General features: G+C 48.1%; 1 protein-coding gene across 1 annotated transcript in view; it reads left to right on the top strand.

The window, feature by feature from the left end:
• Nucleotides 1-995: 995 nt before the first annotated feature.
• Nucleotides 996-19,093, top strand: part of LOC128702482 (lamin Dm0) — a 117,809-nt gene continuing 99,711 nt past the window's right edge. The window contains exon 1 of the mRNA XM_070105357.1: nucleotides 996-1,536. Coding sequence (XP_069961458.1) covers nucleotides 1,109-1,536 — 428 coding nt within the window. The 5' untranslated portion in view covers nucleotides 996-1,108. The remainder of the gene's footprint in view (nucleotides 1,537-19,093) is intronic.

Genomic DNA, 19,093 nt, shown 5'->3' with positions numbered 1-19,093 from the left:
ATATATATATATATATATACCAAAGTATATTCATATTGCCTTATTTGTATATACTTTTATGTTCATGCAACAGGAGATATTCCTTTAGGTGTGTACACTAATTGATCTTATAGACGTATATATATCAACAAATACTCTTTTGTATGTATATACAAAAGAAATAATGTGTATATACAAATTAACATTGTTATTGGTATATGCATCTCAAGAAATATTTATTTAGGTCTTTCCCAAGGGCTATATATTTGGATGAATTTAGGTGTGTATATACCAAGTGATATTACAGTGTATAAGGAAGGTATATATTCTCATGTGTGTGGGCGTATATACCTTCAATTTTATTTATGTTAAAGGGATAGTGGGCTTCTCTCGAGCTCTTAACCAATCACAACATCGGTTACAAATCAACGCCTCTGATTGGTCTAATAAACATCAACACAATTTTTTCACTTTTGAATCTGTCATCCACAATTCTATTTTTATGATATTACCATATTTGAAGTTCTTTTTCGAAGAATTAATATATAAAGGAGATCTTAAATAAAGCTAATCTGCTGTAATATTTGAAAATATGGGGAAATAAGGGCAGTTTTTAGTAATTTTTTAGGAAAATATAAAATTAAAATTAAGGTTATGGGTGTATTTGTCATGTATATTTTTGGGGGTTTGGGAAAAATGGGGATTTTTGGAGGGGAAGACTGGGTTGTATGTGGCAGGTAGAAGCATGTGTGAGGTGCCGGGTATGATATCATCACTTGAAATACATGGCCATGTTTGCCGCCAAGCTGTGACGTCACATCACGTGACCCAAAGATTCCAACAATACCCCCAAAAACACACAAGAAATTCCCATAACCCTCACAATCCATATCCCCGGTTAACTCACTGACATACCGGGTATACGGGGTAATTTTTTAACTAACCAAAGGGTTAATTAACGGGTAAAAATACATGGTTTAACGCAATTTTACAAGAGGTTACGAGTCATAGTTGGATTTGTAGGTTGTGTGTATGGACGCCGCCTCTCATTGTTGACAAGTGTCTCTCCTGCGCCACTACATACCCTCTTATACCCCACATTAGCCGTCACATACCCTCCCGGGGCACCATGTCGACACGCAGCACCAGCAGGAAGGTAACAGTATCCTCGAGCTCCACCACCAGTGGCTCAGAGACGCCAAAAGGCGGCGGAGAGAGAACATCAACCCCTAGCGGCTTCGGCAGAGCCCGATCCTCCCCTCTCAGCCCCACTAGATTATCCCGGCTTCAGGAGAAAGCCGAGTTACAGTGCCTGAATGACCGGCTGGCAGCCTACATTGACCGTGTACGTCAGCTGGAGTGCGAGAACAGCAGGCTTAACCTGCAGGTGGAGACGATACAAGAGTCAGTGACCAAGGAAGTTGTTTCTATGAAGAGTTTGTACGAGCAGGAGCTAGGTGATGCTAGGAGGCTCCTAGACGACACTGCTAGGGAGAAGGCTCAGCTCCAGATTGATGTGGGCAAGATTAAGACTGATAATGAAGACCTTAGACTCAAGTGAGTACCCCTGGGACACTGTTAGTACCCCTGGGACACTGTTGTTAGTACCCCTGGGACACTGTTGTTAGTACCCCTGGGACACTGTTGTTAGTACCCCTGGGACACTGTTGTTAGTACCCCTGGGACACTGTTGTTAGTACCCCTGAGGCACTTGTTAGTACCCCTGGGACACTGTTAGTACCCCTGGGACACTGTTGTTAGTACCCCTGGGACACTGTTGTTAGTACCCCTGGGACACTGTTAGTACCCCTGGGACACTGTTAGTACCCCTGGGACACTGTTAGTACCCCTGGGACACTGTTAGTACCCCTGGGACACTGTTGTTAGTACTCCTAGCATCACTCAGCAGGAGCTAGGTGATGCTAGGAGGCTCCTAGACGACACTGCTAGGGAGAAGGCTCAGCTCCAGATTGATGTGGGCAAGATTAAGACTGATAATGAAGACCTTAGACTCAAGTGAGTACCCCTGGGACATTGTTGTTAGTACCCCTGGGACACTGTTAGTACCCCTGGGACACTGTTGTTAGTACCCCTGGGACACTGTTGTTAGTACCCCTGGGACACTGTTGTTAGTACCCCTGGGACACTGTTAGTACCCCTGGGACACTGTTAGTACCCCTGGGACACTGTTAGTACCCCTGGGACACTGTTAGTACCCCTGGGACACTGTTAGTACCCCTGGGACACTGTTAGTACCCCTGGGACACTGTTAGTACCCCTGGGACACTGTTAGTACCCCTGGGACACTGTTAGTACCCCTGGGACACTGTTAGTACCCCTGGGACACTGTTGTTAGTACTCCTAGCATCACTCAGCAGGAGCTAGGTGATGCTAGGAGGCTCCTAGACGACACTGCTAGGGAGAAGGCTCAGCTCCAGATTGATGTGGGCAAGATTAAGACTGATAATGAAGACCTTAGAGTCAAGTGAGTACCCCTGGGGCATTGTTGTTAGTACCCCTGGGACACTGTTAGTACCCCTGGGGCACTGTTAGTACCCCTGGGACACTGTTAGTACCCCTGGGGCATTGTTGTTAGTACCCCAGGGACACTGTTAGTACCCCTGGGACACTGTTAGTACCCCTGGGACACTGTTAGTACCCCTGGGACACTGTTAGTACCCCTGGGACACTGTTAGTACCCCTGGGACACTGTTAGTACCCCTGGGACACTGTTAGTACCCCTGGGACACTGTTAGTACCCCTGGGACACTGTTAGTACCCCTGGGACACTGTTAGTACCCCTGGGACACTGTTAGTACCCCTGGGACACTGTTAGTACCCCTGGGACACTGTTAGTACCCCTGGGACACTGTTAGTACCCCTGGGACACTGTTGTTAGTACTCCTAGCATCACTCAGCAGGAGCTAGGTGATGCTAGGAGGCTCCTAGACGACACTGCTAGGGAGAAGGCTCAGCTCCAGATTGATGTGGGCAAGATTAAGACTGATAATGAAGACCTTAGACTCAAGTGAGTACCCCTGGGGCATTGTTGTTAGTACCCCTGGGACACTGTTAGTACCCCTGGGACACTGTTAGTACCCCTGGGACACTGTTAGTACCCCTGGGACACTGTTAGTACCCCTGGGACACTGTTAGTACCCCTGGGACACTGTTAGTACCCCTGGGACACTGTTAGTACCCCTGGGACACTGTTAGTACCCCTGGGACACTGTTAGTACCCCTGGGACACTGTTAGTACCCCTGGGACACTGTTAGTACCCCTGGGACACTGTTGTTAGTACCCCTGGGACACTGTTAGTACCCCTGGGACACTGTTAGTACCCCTGGGACACTGTTAGTACCCCTGGGACACTGTTAGTACCCCTGGGACACTGTTAGTACCCCTGGGACACTGTTAGTACCCCTGGGACACTGTTGTTAGTACTCCTAGCATCACTCAGCAGGAGCTAGGTGATGCTAGGAGGCTCCTAGACGACACTGCTAGGGAGAAGGATCAGCTCCAGATTGATGTGGGCAAGATTAAGACTGATAATGAAGACCTTAGACTCAAGTGAGTACCCCTGGGGCATTGTTGTTAGTACCCCTGGGACACTGTTAGTACCCCTGGGACACTGTTAGTACCCCTGGGACACTGTTAGTACCCCTGGGACACTGTTAGTACCCCTGGGACACTGTTAGTACCCCTGGGACACTGTTAGTACCCCTGGGACACTGTTAGTACCCCTGGGACACTGTTAGTACCCCTGGGACACTGTTAGTACCCCTGGGACACTGTTGTTAGTACCCCTGGGACACTGTTAGTACCCCTGGGACACTGTTAGTACCCCTGGGACACTGTTGGTACCCCTGGGACACTGTTAGTACCCCTGGGACACTGTTAGTACCCCTGGGACACTGTTAGTACCCCTGGGACACTGTTAGTACCCCTGGGACACTGTTAGTACCCCTGGGACACTGTTAGTACCCCTGGGACACTGTTAGTACCCCTGGGACACTGTTAGTACCCCTGGGACACTGTTAGTACCCCTGGGACACTGTTAGTACCCCTGGGACACTGTTGTTAGTACTCCTAGCATCACTCAGCAGGAGCTAGGTGATGCTAGGAGGCTCCTAGACGACACTGCTAGGGAGAAGGCTCAGCTCCAGATTGATGTGGGCAAGATTAAGACTGATAATGAAGACCTTAGACTCAAGTGAGTACCCCTGGGGCATTGTTGTTAGTACCCCTGGGACACTGTTAGTACCCCTGGGACACTGTTAGTACCCCTGGGACACTGTTAGTACCCCTGGGACACTGTTAGTACCCCTGGGACACTGTTAGTACCCCTGGGACACTGTTAGTACCCCTGGGACACTGTTAGTACCCCTGGGACACTGTTAGTACCCCTGGGACACTGTTAGTACCCCTGGGACACTGTTAGTACCCCTGGGACACTGTTAGTACCCCTGGGACACTGTTGTTAGTACCCCTGGGACACTGTTAGTACCCCTGGGACACTGTTAGTACCCCTGGGACACTGTTAGTACCCCTGGGACACTGTTAGTACCCCTGGGACACTGTTAGTACCCCTGGGACACTGTTAGTACCCCTGGGACACTGTTGTTAGTACTCCTAGCATCACTCAGCAGGAGCTAGGTGATGCTAGGAGGCTCCTAGACGACACTGCTAGGGAGAAGGATCAGCTCCAGATTGATGTGGGCAAGATTAAGACTGATAATGAAGACCTTAGACTCAAGTGAGTACCCCTGGGGCATTGTTGTTAGTACCCCTGGGACACTGTTAGTACCCCTGGGACACTGTTAGTACCCCTGGGACACTGTTAGTACCCCTGGGACACTGTTAGTACCCCTGGGACACTGTTAGTACCCCTGGGACACTGTTAGTACCCCTGGGACACTGTTAGTACCCCTGGGACACTGTTAGTACCCCTGGGACACTGTTAGTACCCCTGGGACACTGTTGTTAGTACCCCTGGGACACTGTTAGTACCCCTGGGACACTGTTAGTACCCCTGGGACACTGTTGGTACCCCTGGGACACTGTTAGTACCCCTGGGACACTGTTAGTACCCCTGGGACACTGTTAGTACCCCTGGGACACTGTTGTTAGTACTCCTAGCATCACTCAGCAGGAGCTAGGTGATGCTAGGAGGCTCCTAGACGACACTGCTAGGGAGAAGGCTCAGCTCCAGATTGATGTGGGCAAGATTAAGACTGATAATGAAGACCTTAGAGTCAAGTGAGTACCCCTGGGGCATTGTTGTTAGTACCCCTGGGACACTGTTAGTACCCCTGGGACATTGTTGTTAGTACCCCTGGGACACTGTTGTTAGTACCCCTGGGGCATTGTTGTTAGTACCCCTGGGACACTGTTAGTACCCCTGGGACACTGTTAGTACCCCTGGGACACTGTTAGTACCCCTGGGACACTGTTAGTACCCCTGGGACACTGTTGTTAGTACCCCTGGGGCATTGTTGTTAGTACCCCTGGGACACTGTTAGTACCCCTGGGACACTGTTAGTACCCCTGGGACACTGTTAGTACCCCTGGGACACTGTTAGTACCCCTGGGACACTGTTGTTAGTACCCCTGGGACACTGCTGTTAGTACCCCTGGGACACTGTTAGTACCCCTGGGACACTGTTAGTACCCCTGGGACACTGTTAGTACCCCTGGGACACTGTTGTTAGTACTCCTAGCATCACTCAGCAGGAGCTAGGTGATGCTAGGAGGCTCCTAGACGACACTGCTAGGGAGAAGGCTCAGCTCCAGATTGATGTGGGCAAGATTAAGACTGATAATGAAGACCTTAGACTCAAGTGAGTACCCCTGGGGCATTGTTGTTAGTACCCCTGGGACACTGTTAGTACCCCTGGGACACTGTTAGTACCCCTGGGACACTGTTAGTACCCCTGGGACACTGTTAGTACCCCTGGGACACTGTTAGTACCCCTGGGACACTGTTAGTACCCCTGGGACACTGTTAGTACCCCTGGGACACTGTTAGTACCCCTGGGACACTGTTAGTACCCCTGGGACACTGTTGTTAGTACTCCTAGCATCACTCAGCAGGAGCTAGGTGATGCTAGGAGGCTCCTAGACGACACTGCTAGGGAGAAGGCTCAGCTCCAGATTGATGTGGGCAAGATTAAGACTGATAATGAAGACCTTAGACTCAAGTGAGTACCCCTGGGGCATTGTTGTTAGTACCCCTGGGACACTGTTAGTACCCCTGGGACACTGTTAGTACCCCTGGGACACTGTTAGTACCCCTGGGACACTGTTGTTAGTACCCCTGGGACACTGTTGTTAGTACCCCTGGGACACTGCTGTTAGTACCCCTGGGACACTGCTGTTAGTACCCCTGGGACACTGTTAGTACCCCTGGGACACTGTTAGTACCCCTGGGACACTGTTGTTAGTACTCCTAGCATCACTCAGCAGGAGCTAGGTGATGCTAGGAGGCTCCTAGACGACACTGCTAGGGAGAAGGCTCAGCTCCAGATTGATGTGGGCAAGATTAAGACTGATAATGAAGACCTTAGACTCAAGTGAGTACCCCTGGGGCATTGTTGTTAGTACCCCTGGGACACTGTTAGTACCCCTGGGACACTGTTAGTACCCCTGGGACACTGTTAGTACCCCTGGGACACTGTTGTTAGTACCCCTGGGACACTGTTAGTACCCCTGGGACACTGCTGTTAGTACCCCTGGGACACTGTTAGTACCCCTGGGACACTGTTAGTACCCCTGGGACACTGTTAGTACCCCTGGGACACTGTTGTTAGTACTCCTAGCATCACTCAGCAGGAGCTAGGTGATGCTAGGAGGCTCCTAGACGACACTGCTAGGGAGAAGGCTCAGCTCCAGATTGATGTGGGCAAGATTAAGACTGATAATGAAGACCTTAGACTCAAGTGAGTACCCCTGGGGCATTGTTGTTAGTACCCCTGGGACACTGTTAGTACCCCTGGGACACTGTTGTTAGTACCCCTGGGACACTGTTGTTAGTACCCCTGGGACACTGTTAGTACCCCTGGGACACTGTTAGTACCCCTGGGACACTGTTAGTACCCCTGGGACACTGTTAGTACCCCTGGGACACTGTTAGTACCCCTGGGACACTGTTAGTACCCCTGGGACACTGTTAGTACCCCTGGGACACTGTTAGTACCCCTGGGACACTGTTAGTACCCCTGGGACACTGTTAGTACCCCTGGGACACTGTTAGTACCCCTGGGACACTGTTAGTACCCCTGGGACACTGTTAGTACCCCTGGGACACTGTTAGTACCCCTGGGACACTGTTGTTAGTACCCCTGGGACACTGTTAGTACCCCTGGGACACTGTTAGTACCCCTGGGACACTGTTAGTACCCCTGGGACACTGTTAGTACCCCTGGGACACTGTTAGTACCCCTGGGACACTGTTAGTACCCCTGGGACACTGTTAGTACCCCTGGGACACTGTTTGTACCCCTGGGACACTGTTAGTACCCCTGGGACACTGTTAGTACCCCTGGGACACTGTTAGTACCCCTGGGACACTGTTGTTAGTACTCCTAGCATCACTCAGCAGGAGCTAGGTGATGCTAGGAGGCTCCTAGACGACACTGCTAGGGAGAAGGCTCAGCTCCAGATTGATGTGGGCAAGATTAAGACTGATAATGAAGACCTTAGACTCAAGTGAGTACCCCTGGGACATTGTTGTTAGTACCCCTGGGACACTGTTAGTACCCCTGGGACACTGTTAGTACCCCTGGGACACTGTTGTTAGTACCCCTGGGACACTGTTGTTAGTACCCCTGGGACACTGTTGTTAGTACCCCTGGGACACTGTTGTTAGTACCCCTGGGACACTGTTGTTAGTACCCCTGGGACACTGTTGTTAGTACCCCTGGGACACTGTTGTTAGTACCCCTGGGACACTGTTAGTACCCCTGGGACACTGTTGTTAGTACCCCTGGGACACTGTTGTTAGTACCCCTGGGACACTGTTAGTACCCCTGGGACACTGTTAGTACCCCTGGGACACTGTTAGTACCCCTGGGACACTGTTAGTACCCCTGGGACACTGTTAGTACCCCTGGGACACTGTTAGTACCCCTGGGACACTGTTAGTACCCCTGGGACACTGTTAGTACCCCTGGGACACTGTTAGTACCCCTGGGACACTGTTGTTAGTACTCCTAGCATCACTCAGCAGGAGCTAGGTGATGCTAGGAGGCTCCTAGACGACACTGCTAGGGAGAAGGCTCAGCTCCAGATTGATGTGGGCAAGATTAAGACTGATAATGAAGACCTTAGACTCAAGTGAGTACCCCTGGGGCATTGTTGTTAGTACCCCTGGGACACTGTTGTTAGTACCCCTGGGACACTGTTAGTACCCCTGGGACACTGTTAGTACCCCTGGGACACTGTTGTTAGTACTCCTAGCATCACTCAGCAGGAGCTAGGTGATGCTAGGAGGCTCCTAGACGACACTGCTAGGGAGAAGGCTCAGCTCCAGATTGATGTGGGCAAGATTAAGACTGATAATGAAGACCTTAGAGTCAAGTGAGTACCCCTGGGGCATTGTTGTTAGTACCCCTGGGACACTGTTAGTACCCCTGGGACACTGTTAGTACCCCTGGGACACTGTTGTTAGTACTCCTAGCATCACTCAGCAGGAGCTAGGTGATGCTAGGAGGCTCCTAGACGACACTGCTAGGGAGAAGGCTCAGCTCCAGATTGATGTGGGCAAGATTAAGACTGATAATGAAGACCTTAGAGTCAAGTGAGTACCCCTGGGGCATTGTTGTTAGTACCCCTGGGACACTGTTAGTACCCCTGGGACACTGTTGTTAGTACCCCTGGGACACTGTTAGTACCCCTGGGACACTGTTGTTAGTACCCCTGGGACACTGTTAGTACCCCTGGGACACTGTTAGTACCCCTGGGACACTGTTAGTACCCCTGGGACACTGTTGTTAGTACCCCTGGGACACTGTTGTTAGTACCCCTGGGACACTGCTGTTAGTACCCCTGGGACACTGTTAGTACCCCTGGGACACTGTTAGTACCCCTGGGACACTGTTAGTACCCCTGGGACACTGTTGTTAGTACCCCTGGGACACTGTTGTTAGTACCCCTGGGACACTGCTGTTAGTACCCCTGGGACACTGTTAGTACCCCTGGGACACTGTTAGTACCCCTGGGACACTGTTAGTACCCCTGGGACACTGTTGTTAGTACTCCTAGCATCACTCAGCAGGAGCTAGGTGATGCTAGGAGGCTCCTAGACGACACTGCTAGGGAGAAGGCTCAGCTCCAGATTGATGTGGGCAAGATTAAGACTGATAATGAAGACCTTAGACTCAAGTGAGTACCCCTGGGGCATTGTTGTTAGTACCCCTGGGACACTGTTAGTACCCCTGGGACACTGTTGTTAGTACCCCTGGGACACTGTTAGTACCCCTGGGACACTGTTAGTACCCCTGGGACACTGTTGTTAGTACCCCTGGGACACTGTTAGTACCCCTGGGACACTGTTAGTACCCCTGGGACACTGTTAGTACCCCTGGGACACTGTTAGTACCCCTGGGACACTGTTGTTAGTACCCCTGGGACACTGTTAGTACCCCTGGGACACTGCTGTTAGTACCCCTGGGACACTGTTAGTACCCCTGGGACACTGTTAGTACCCCTGGGACACTGTTAGTACCCCTGGGACACTGTTAGTACCCCTGGGACACTGTTGTTAGTACCCCTGGGACACTGTTGTTAGTACCCCTGGGACACTGTTAGTACCCCTGGGACACTGTTGTTAGTACCCCTGGGACACTGTTAGTACCCCTGGGACACTGTTGTTAGTACCCCTGGGACACTGTTGTTAGTACCCCTGGGACACTGTTAGTACCCCTGGGACACTGTTAGTACCCCTGGGACACTGTTAGTACCCCTGGGACACTGTTAGTACCCCTGGGACACTGTTAGTACCCCTGGGACACTGTTAGTACCCCTGGGACACTGTTAGTACCCCTGGGACACTGTTAGTACCCCTGGGACACTGTTAGTACCCCTGGGACACTGTTAGTACCCCTGGGACACTGTTAGTACCCCTGGGACACTGTTAGTACCCCTGGGACACTGTTGTTAGTACTCCTAGCATCACTCAGCAGGAGCTAGGTGATGCTAGGAGGCTCCTAGACGACACTGCTAGGGAGAAGGCTCAGCTCCAGATTGATGTGGGCAAGATTAAGACTGATAATGAAGACCTTAGACTCAAGTGAGTACCCCTGGGGCATTGTTGTTAGTACCCCTGGGACACTGTTAGTACCCCTGGGACACTGTTGTTAGTACCCCTGGGACATTGTTGTTAGTACCCCTGGGACATTGTTGTTAGTACCCCTGGGACACTGTTAGTACCCCTGGGACACTGTTGTTAGTACTCCTAGCATCACTCAGCAGGAGCTAGGTGATGCTAGGAGGCTCCTAGACGACACTGCTAGGGAGAAGGCTCAGCTCCAGATTGATGTGGGCAAGATTAAGACTGATAATGAAGACCTTAGACTCAAGTGAGTACCCCTGGGACATTGTTGTTAGTACCCCTGGGACACTGTTAGTACCCCTGGGACACTGTTAGTACCCCTGGGACATTGTTGTTAGTACCCCTGGGACACTGTTAGTACCCCTGGGACACTGTTAGTACCCCTGGGACACTGTTAGTACCCCTGGGACACTGTTAGTACCCCTGGGACACTGTTAGTACCCCTGGGACACTGTTAGTACCCCTGGGACACTGTTGTTAGTACCCCTGGGACACTGTTAGTACCCCTGGGACACTGTTAGTACCCCTGGGGCATTGTTGTTAGTACCCCTGGGACACTGTTGTTAGTACCCCTGGGACACTGTTGTTAGTACCCCTGGGACACTGTTGTTAGTACCCCTGGGACACTGTTAGTACCCCTGGGACACTGTTAGTACCCCTGGGACACTGTTAGTACCCCTGGGACACTGTTAGTACCCCTGGGACACTGTTAGTACCCCTGGGACACTGTTAGTACCCCTGGGACACTGTTAGTACCCCTGGGACACTGTTAGTACCCCTGGGACACTGTTAGTACCCCTGGGACACTGTTAGTACCCCTGGGACACTGTTAGTACCCCTGGGGCATTGTTGTTAGTACCCCTGGGACACTGTTAGTACCCCTGGGACACTGTTAGTACCCCTGGGGCATTGTTGTTAGTACCCCTGGGACACTGTTGTTAGTACCCCTGGGACACTGTTGTTAGTACCCCTGGGACACTGTTAGTACCCCTGGGACACTGTTAGTACCCCTGGGACACTGTTAGTACCCCTGGGGCATTGTTGTTAGTACCCCTGGGACACTGTTGTTAGTACTCCTAGCATCACTCAGCAGGAGCTAGGTGATGCTAGGAGGCTCCTAGACGACACTGCTAGGGAGAAGGCTCAGCTCCAGATTGATGTGGGCAAGATTAAGACTGATAATGAAGACCTTAGAGTCAAGTGAGTACCCCTGGGGCATTGTTGTTAGTACCCCTGGGACACTGTTAGTACCCCTGGGACACTGTTGTTAGTACCCCTGGGACACTGCTGTTAGTACCCCTGGGACACTTAGTACCCCTGGGACACTGTTAGTACCCCTGGGACACTGTTAGTACCCCTGGGACATTGTTGTTAGTACCCCTGGGACACTGTTAGTACCCCTGGGACACTGTTGTTAGTACTCCTAGCATCACTCAGCAGGAGCTAGGTGATGCTAGGAGGCTCCTAGACGACACTGCTAGGGAGAAGGCTCAGCTCCAGATTGATGTGGGCAAGATTAAGACTGATAATGAAGACCTTAGAGTCAAGTGAGTACCCCTGGGGCATTGTTGTTAGTACCCCTGGGACACTGTTAGTACCCCTGGGACACTATTGTTAGTACCCCTGGGACATTGTTGTTAGTACCCCTGGGACACTTAGTACCCCTGGGACACTGTTAGTACCCCTGGGACACTGTTAGTACCCCTGGGACACTGTTAGTACCCCTGGGACACTGTTAGTACCCCTGGGACACTGTTAGTACCCCCGGGACACTGTTAGTACCCCTGGGACACTGTTAGTACCCCTGGGACACTGTTGTTAGTACCCCTGGGACACTGTTGTTAGTACCCCTGGGACACTGTTGTTAGTACCCCTGGGACACTGTTGTTAGTACCCCTGGGACACTGTTGTTAGTACCCCTGGGACACTGCTGTTAGTACCCCTGGGACACTGTTAGTACCCCTGGGACACTGTTAGTACCCCTGGGACACTGTTGTTAGTACCCCTGGGACATTGTTGTTAGTACCCCTGGGACACTGTTAGTACCCCTGGGACACTGTTAGTACCCCAGGGACACTGTTAGTACCCCTGGGACACTGTTGTTAGTACCCCTGGGACATTGTTGTTAGTACCCCTGGGACACTGTTAGTACCCCTGGGACACTGTTAGTACCCCTGGGACACTGTTGTTAGTACCCCTGGGACAGTGTTGTTAGTACCCCTGGGACAGTGTTGTTAGTACCCCTGGGACACTGTTAGTACCCCTGGGACACTGTTAGTACCCCTGGGACACTGTTGTTAGTACCCCTGGGACACTGTTGTTAGTACCCCTGGGACACTGTTGTTAGTACCCCTGGGACACTGCTGTTAGTACCCCTGGGACACTGTTAGTACCCCTGGGACACTGTTAGTACCCCTGGGACACTGTTGTTAGTACTCCTAGCATCACTCAGCAGGAGCTAGGTGATGCTAGGAGGCTCCTAGACGACACTGCTAGGGAGAAGGCTCAGCTCCAGATTGATGTGGGCAAGATTAAGACTGATAATGAAGACCTTAGAGTCAAGTGAGTACCCCTGGGGCATTGTTGTTAGTACCCCTGGGACACTGTTAGTACCCCTGGGACACTATTGTTAGTACCCCTGGGACATTGTTGTTAGTACCCCTGGGACACTTAGTACCCCTGGGACACTGTTAGTACCCCTGGGACACTGTTAGTACCCCTGGGACACTGTTAGTACCCCTGGGACACTGTTAGTACCCCTGGGACACTGTTAGTACCCCCGGGACACTGTTAGTACCCCTGGGACACTGTTAGTACCCCTGGGACACTGTTGTTAGTACCCCTGGGACTGTTGTTAGTACCCCTGGGACACTGTTGTTAGTACCCCTGGGACACTGTTGTTAGTACCCCTGGGACACTGTTGTTAGTACCCCTGGGACACTGCTGTTAGTACCCCTGGGACACTGTTAGTACCCCTGGGACACTGTTAGTACCCCTGGGACACTGTTGTTAGTACCCCTGGGACATTGTTGTTAGTACCCCTGGGACACTGTTAGTACCCCTGGGACACTGTTAGTACCCCAGGGACACTGTTAGTACCCCTGGGACACTGTTGTTAGTACCCCTGGGACATTGTTGTTAGTACCCCTGGGACACTGTTAGTACCCCTGGGACACTGTTAGTACCCCTGGGACACTGTTGTTAGTACCCCTGGGACAGTGTTGTTAGTACCCCTGGGACAGTGTTGTTAGTACCCCTGGGACACTGTTAGTACCCCTGGGACACTGTTAGTACCCCTGGGACACTGTTGTTAGTACCCCTGGGACACTGTTGTTAGTACCCCTGGGACACTGTTGTTAGTACCCCTGGGACACTGCTGTTAGTACCCCTGGGACACTGTTAGTACCCCTGGGACACTGTTAGTACCCCTGGGACACTGTTGTTAGTACTCCTAGCATCACTCAGCAGGAGCTAGGTGATGCTAGGAGGCTCCTAGACGACACTGCTAGGGAGAAGGCTCAGCTCCAGATTGATGTGGGCAAGATTAAGACTGATAATGAAGACCTTAGACTCAAGTGAGTACCCCTGGGGCATTGTTGTTAGTACCCCTGGGACACTGTTAGTACCCCTGGGACACTGTTGTTAGTACCCCTGGGACACTGCTGTTAGTACCCCTGGGACACTTAGTACCCCTGGGACACTGTTAGTACCCCTGGGACACTGTTATTAGTACCCCTAGGACACTGTTATTAGTACCCCTAGGACACTGTTATTAGTACCCCTAGGACACTGTTATTAGTACCCCTAGAACACTGTTATTAGTACCCCTAGGACACTGTTATTAGTACCCCTAGGACACTGTTATTAGTACCCCTAGGACACTCCCTTATTATTGTTAGTACCCCTAGGACACTCCCTTATTATTGTTGTTAATAGTCTTATTAGTACCCCTAGGACACTCCCTTATTGTTCTTGTTAGTACCCCTAGGACACTCCCTTATTATTGTTGTTAATAGTCTTATTAGTACCCCTAGGACACTCCCTTATTGTTCTTGTTAGTACCCCTAGGACACTCCCTTATTATTGTTGTTAATAGTCTTATTAGTACCCCTAGGACACTCCCTTATTATTGTTGTTAATAGTCTTATTAGTACCCCTAAGGCACTCCCTTATTGTTAATAATCTTATTAGTACCCCTAGGGGACCCCCTTATTATTATTAACCTTATTAGGACACCTAGGGCCTTCCTTATTATTAATAATCTTATTAGTACCCCTAGGGCACCCCTTATTATTGTTAATAATCTTATTAGTACCCCTAGGGGACCTCCCTTATTATTATTAACCTTATTAGTACCCCTAGGGCTCCCCTTATTATTAATAATCTTATTAGTACCCCTAGGGCACCCCTTATTATTGTTAATAATCTTATTAGTACCCCTAGGGGACCTCCCTTATTATTATTAACCTTATTAGTACCCCAAGGGCCTCCTTATTATTATTATCTTATTAGTACCCCTAGGGTACTCCCTTATTATTGTTAATAACCTTATGTGTACCCCTAGGGCACCCCTTATTGTTAATAACATTATTACCCTAGTACACTACATTGTCATAACCTTACTGATAGTACCCTAGTACACTACATTGTCATCCGTACCCTTGCTTTCTGTAATACTGTACTACCCTACTGATAATTACTTGAGGGCATGCCATTATTGTCATCCATACCCCTGCTGACTGTGAACACTATACCCACTTCTGATACCAAGACTACACAAGGACCCCAAAGGAAATAAGTCACTTTGACCCTTTTGGGTTATTCTGGGGGGTAATTTACACACGTTACTATGTATCATTATTTGTGCACCTGTACCTAAATATACGTACACACCTATGTATGAAGCTAATGAGCCGAAGAATTGTGCCCATATCGTATAATTATACCACCCTGATGCTACAATAATGTCTGCCTGAAACGAGCGCTATATCACCCTGCTGACTTTAATAATACGGTGACAGGTTCTCTTATAAATGGCGAAATTCATCCCGGACCTTGGTGCAAAAGCATGTAGGCACGGATGAATTATGACAACTGGATATACTGAATGTTGAAGATTGAGTAAAAGAACTGAAGTTAAATCACTTCTATAAAATTGTTCAGTGCCCAAAATATCTTGTTGCCAAGTTTGTAAAGGCTGAGAGCCAAAGCAGTCATAGTACATACTAGGGGAGGGGGAGAACAGAACTTTGTAGTACCCACAGTCAGTGGCCAGGCTTCAAACACCTTTTATTGTACAATAATAAAGGAGTTGAACAGACTGCCTGTACATGTCAAAACCAGTCATAGCATGAGTCAGTTGAAGAAGAAAGCCAAAAGGTACCTAATGAATGTAGCTACAGAAAAGAATTGATTGTTTGAATAGCTAACGTACATGTACCTATTACTGTGATCTAATCCTATCTTTAATTCAATGAAGATAGGATCTACCTTATTCTTAGTATACCTAGTATATTTAATTTACAAGGACCCCAGTGGAAATAAGTCACTTAGACTTGTTTTGGCTTATCCTAGGTATTCTACACACATGCTGCTATACATATTAGCATATATAACTTTATTTATGTGTACCTGTACCTGAGTAAACTTACTAGGTACATTAGTTCGATTAAGTTAGGTTACCTTGTAGTAGGAATGCTCCCTGTCAACTCTATGTATACATGTGTTCCTTGAGCTACAATATTTCAGCTTTACGTTGGTGCAAAAGCAATTATTTTGGAGGTGAAACTTAAGATAATTACCCAACGTGAAGGTGGCAAGTCTGTAACTTGTGTCCGTGTGTTTACTTTCAGTACGGCTGTTTATTTAGTAATTATTTTTATTTACTTATTCAGTGACGGCTGTTTATTCACTCGTTTATCATTTGTTCATATTCGACTGACAGTATTTTCGAATTGCAGTGGGCTTGTCGGAATGTAACCCCATCGTATGTCGACGAGCACTCGTATCCCCACTCCACCTCATACAGTACAGCGGCACCTTAAATTATGAACTTAATTCGTTCCAGAAGGCTGTTCGAGTGCCGATACCGAATGAATTTGTTCCCATAAGGAATAATGTAAATTAGATTAGTCCATTTCAGACCCCCAAAAATACACTTGCATAATTGTTTGAGTTGGGAGCCACGTGAAACTTGGGGTACCACTGTATTACGTTTGTTTTACGGTCAGATATTGTTTTGTTGCACAAATATTAAGAAACGTAACTTTGTGAACCCCACTTAGTATGTTCGTACATTGGACTACATACGGCCAGCAGTAACAGCCTAGTTGATCAGGCCCTGATCCACCAGGAGGCCTGGGGTTGGCTAGTGAGAACACTCTACACACTATTTGTATAAATAGAATGTACAGTGGTGCCCTGAGTTTCGAACTTCTCACAACTCTACCAATTATGCAAGTGTATTATTGTCAGTGCTTTTGTAAGTGCATTTTTGGGGGTCTGAAACGGACTAATCTAATTTACATTATTGCTTATGGGAATAAATTCATTCGGTAACGACATTGGAACAGCCTTCAGGAATGAAGAAAGTTCGGAACTCTGGGTACCACTGTATAGTGTTCTCACCATCTATAATAGTTGTCCTTATTCCAGCCAACCCCCATATTAACCCGTAAACGGTCCAGGCAGATCTACGTTCACATGTGTAGCGCTCCAAAAGTAGACCTACGTTTTTTTTTTTTTTTACATATTTTCAAATACAGTGGACCCCCGGTTAACGAACTTTTTTCACTCCAGAAGTATGTTCAGGTGCCAGTACTGACTGAATTTGTTCCCATAAGAAATATTGTGAAGTAGATTAGTCCATTTCAGACCCCCAAACATACACGTACAAACGCACTTACATAAATACACTTACATAATTGGTCACATTCGGAGGTGATCGTTATGCGGGGGTCCACTGTATAACAAAAAAAAGTAGATCAAAGTTTTTTTACACATTTTCAAATGTAAAAAAAAAAAACAAAGATCTACTTTTATACTTTCAAATGTTGAAAAAACGTATATATACGTTTGGACCGTTTACGGGTTAAACTGTCCAAGCCGATCTACGTTCACATGCGTAGTTCTCCAAAAGCATTTCTAAGTTTTTTTTTATATATTTTCAAATACAGTATAACAACAAAAAAGTAATCAGTTTTTTTTACATTCAAATGTTCAAGAAACGTAGATCTACGTTTGGACAGTTTAAGGGTTAAAATAACATATAGGTCAATTAATGTCACCTTTATACAGTGGACCCCCGGTTAACGATATTTTTTCACTCCAGAAGTATGTTCAGGTGCCAGTACTGACCGAATTTGTTCCCATAAGGAATATTGTGAAGTAGATTAGTCCATTTCAGACCCCCAAACATACACGTACAAACGCACTTACATAAATACACTTACATAATTGGTCACATTCGGAGGTAATCGTTATGCGGGGGTCCACTGTATATGTATAGCTTTCATTTGCTTCTGCCTGTTTATCTGGTCCAGAGATGAGACATTTTTTTCACTTGTGCATTCTTTACAAACAATGGTGGTACAGTACAGTGGACCCCCGCATAACAGTCAGCTCCCAACGCGACCAATTATGTAAGTGTATTTTTGTAAGTGCTTTTGTAGGTGTATTTTTGGGGGGTCTGAAACGGACTAATCTACTTCACAGTATCTCTTATGGGAACAAATACGGTCTATAACGGCACCCAAACAGACTTCTGGATCGAAATAATATCGTTATGTGGGGATCCACTGTACCTGTATACTATTTTACATGGGTTGTTGGAAAGTGAACTGACCTTGTGCTGTTTCAGGGGGTCACGGCCCCTCCGGCCCATTCCCAGACCAAACTTGCACTATTTTCTATGATGGTACCATTCTCAAGTCAGTTTCTATAGTGCTTAAAGGTAAGCACATAGTAATTACATGGTAACCCAAATTAACACTGGCATTAACCTGTAGTCACTTCTACATGACAAGGCAATTACAGTGCCAGTTTGGGTAACCAAGGCAATTACAGTGCCAGTTTGGGTAACCAAGGCAATTACAGTGCCAGTTTGGGTAACCAAGGCAATTACAGTGCCAGTTTGGGTAACCAAGGCAATTACAGTGCCAGTTTGGGTAACCAAGGCAATTACAGTGCCAGTTTGGGTAACCAAGGCAATTACAGTGCCAGTTTGGGTAACCAAGGCAATTACAGTGCCAGTTTGGGTAACCACGTAATGTAATTACTGTGGTAACTTTCCAGTCGCTATAAATATAAATTTTTGACTGGAGAAGGGTAACGGGCTGCATTAATGTACAAGTCTGGTCTGGGACCTGACTCGTACTATAATTTAAATTTGAGTTCCATTTTGAAGACTTAACACCTGGTGAATTCAATGAGTGTTTCGTATAGCTTGTTAATTCACGTGGTACAGTGGTAGGGTTCATGCCTCTTTGCAACAGTTCTGGTAAACCTGGCCAATTAAGACTTGGTGTTTTCCGAATGTAGACAGACACGACCACCACAGCCTGGAGGATCAGGGACTTGTCAGATGTCTTGGTTTAACACTTCTTTTTGATAATAATAATAATAATAATAATTGTCAAAGGTCTATTGGAGACGGGGTCTATTGATAATTCCCATTATATTTAATAGGAGGACAAGGAAAAGGCTTGGAACCTGTGTTTATTGAATTTCTATTTATTATTTATTTATTATCACACTGGCCGATTCCCACCAAGGCAGGGTGGCCC

Source organism: Cherax quadricarinatus, chromosome 98 (assembly GCF_038502225.1).
Source record: "Cherax quadricarinatus isolate ZL_2023a chromosome 98, ASM3850222v1, whole genome shotgun sequence".
In the NCBI taxonomy this organism is placed as follows: domain Eukaryota; kingdom Metazoa; phylum Arthropoda; class Malacostraca; order Decapoda; family Parastacidae; genus Cherax; species Cherax quadricarinatus.
The sequence above is the reverse complement of the archived record's forward strand: the minus strand, read 5'-3'. Positions and strand labels throughout refer to the sequence as shown.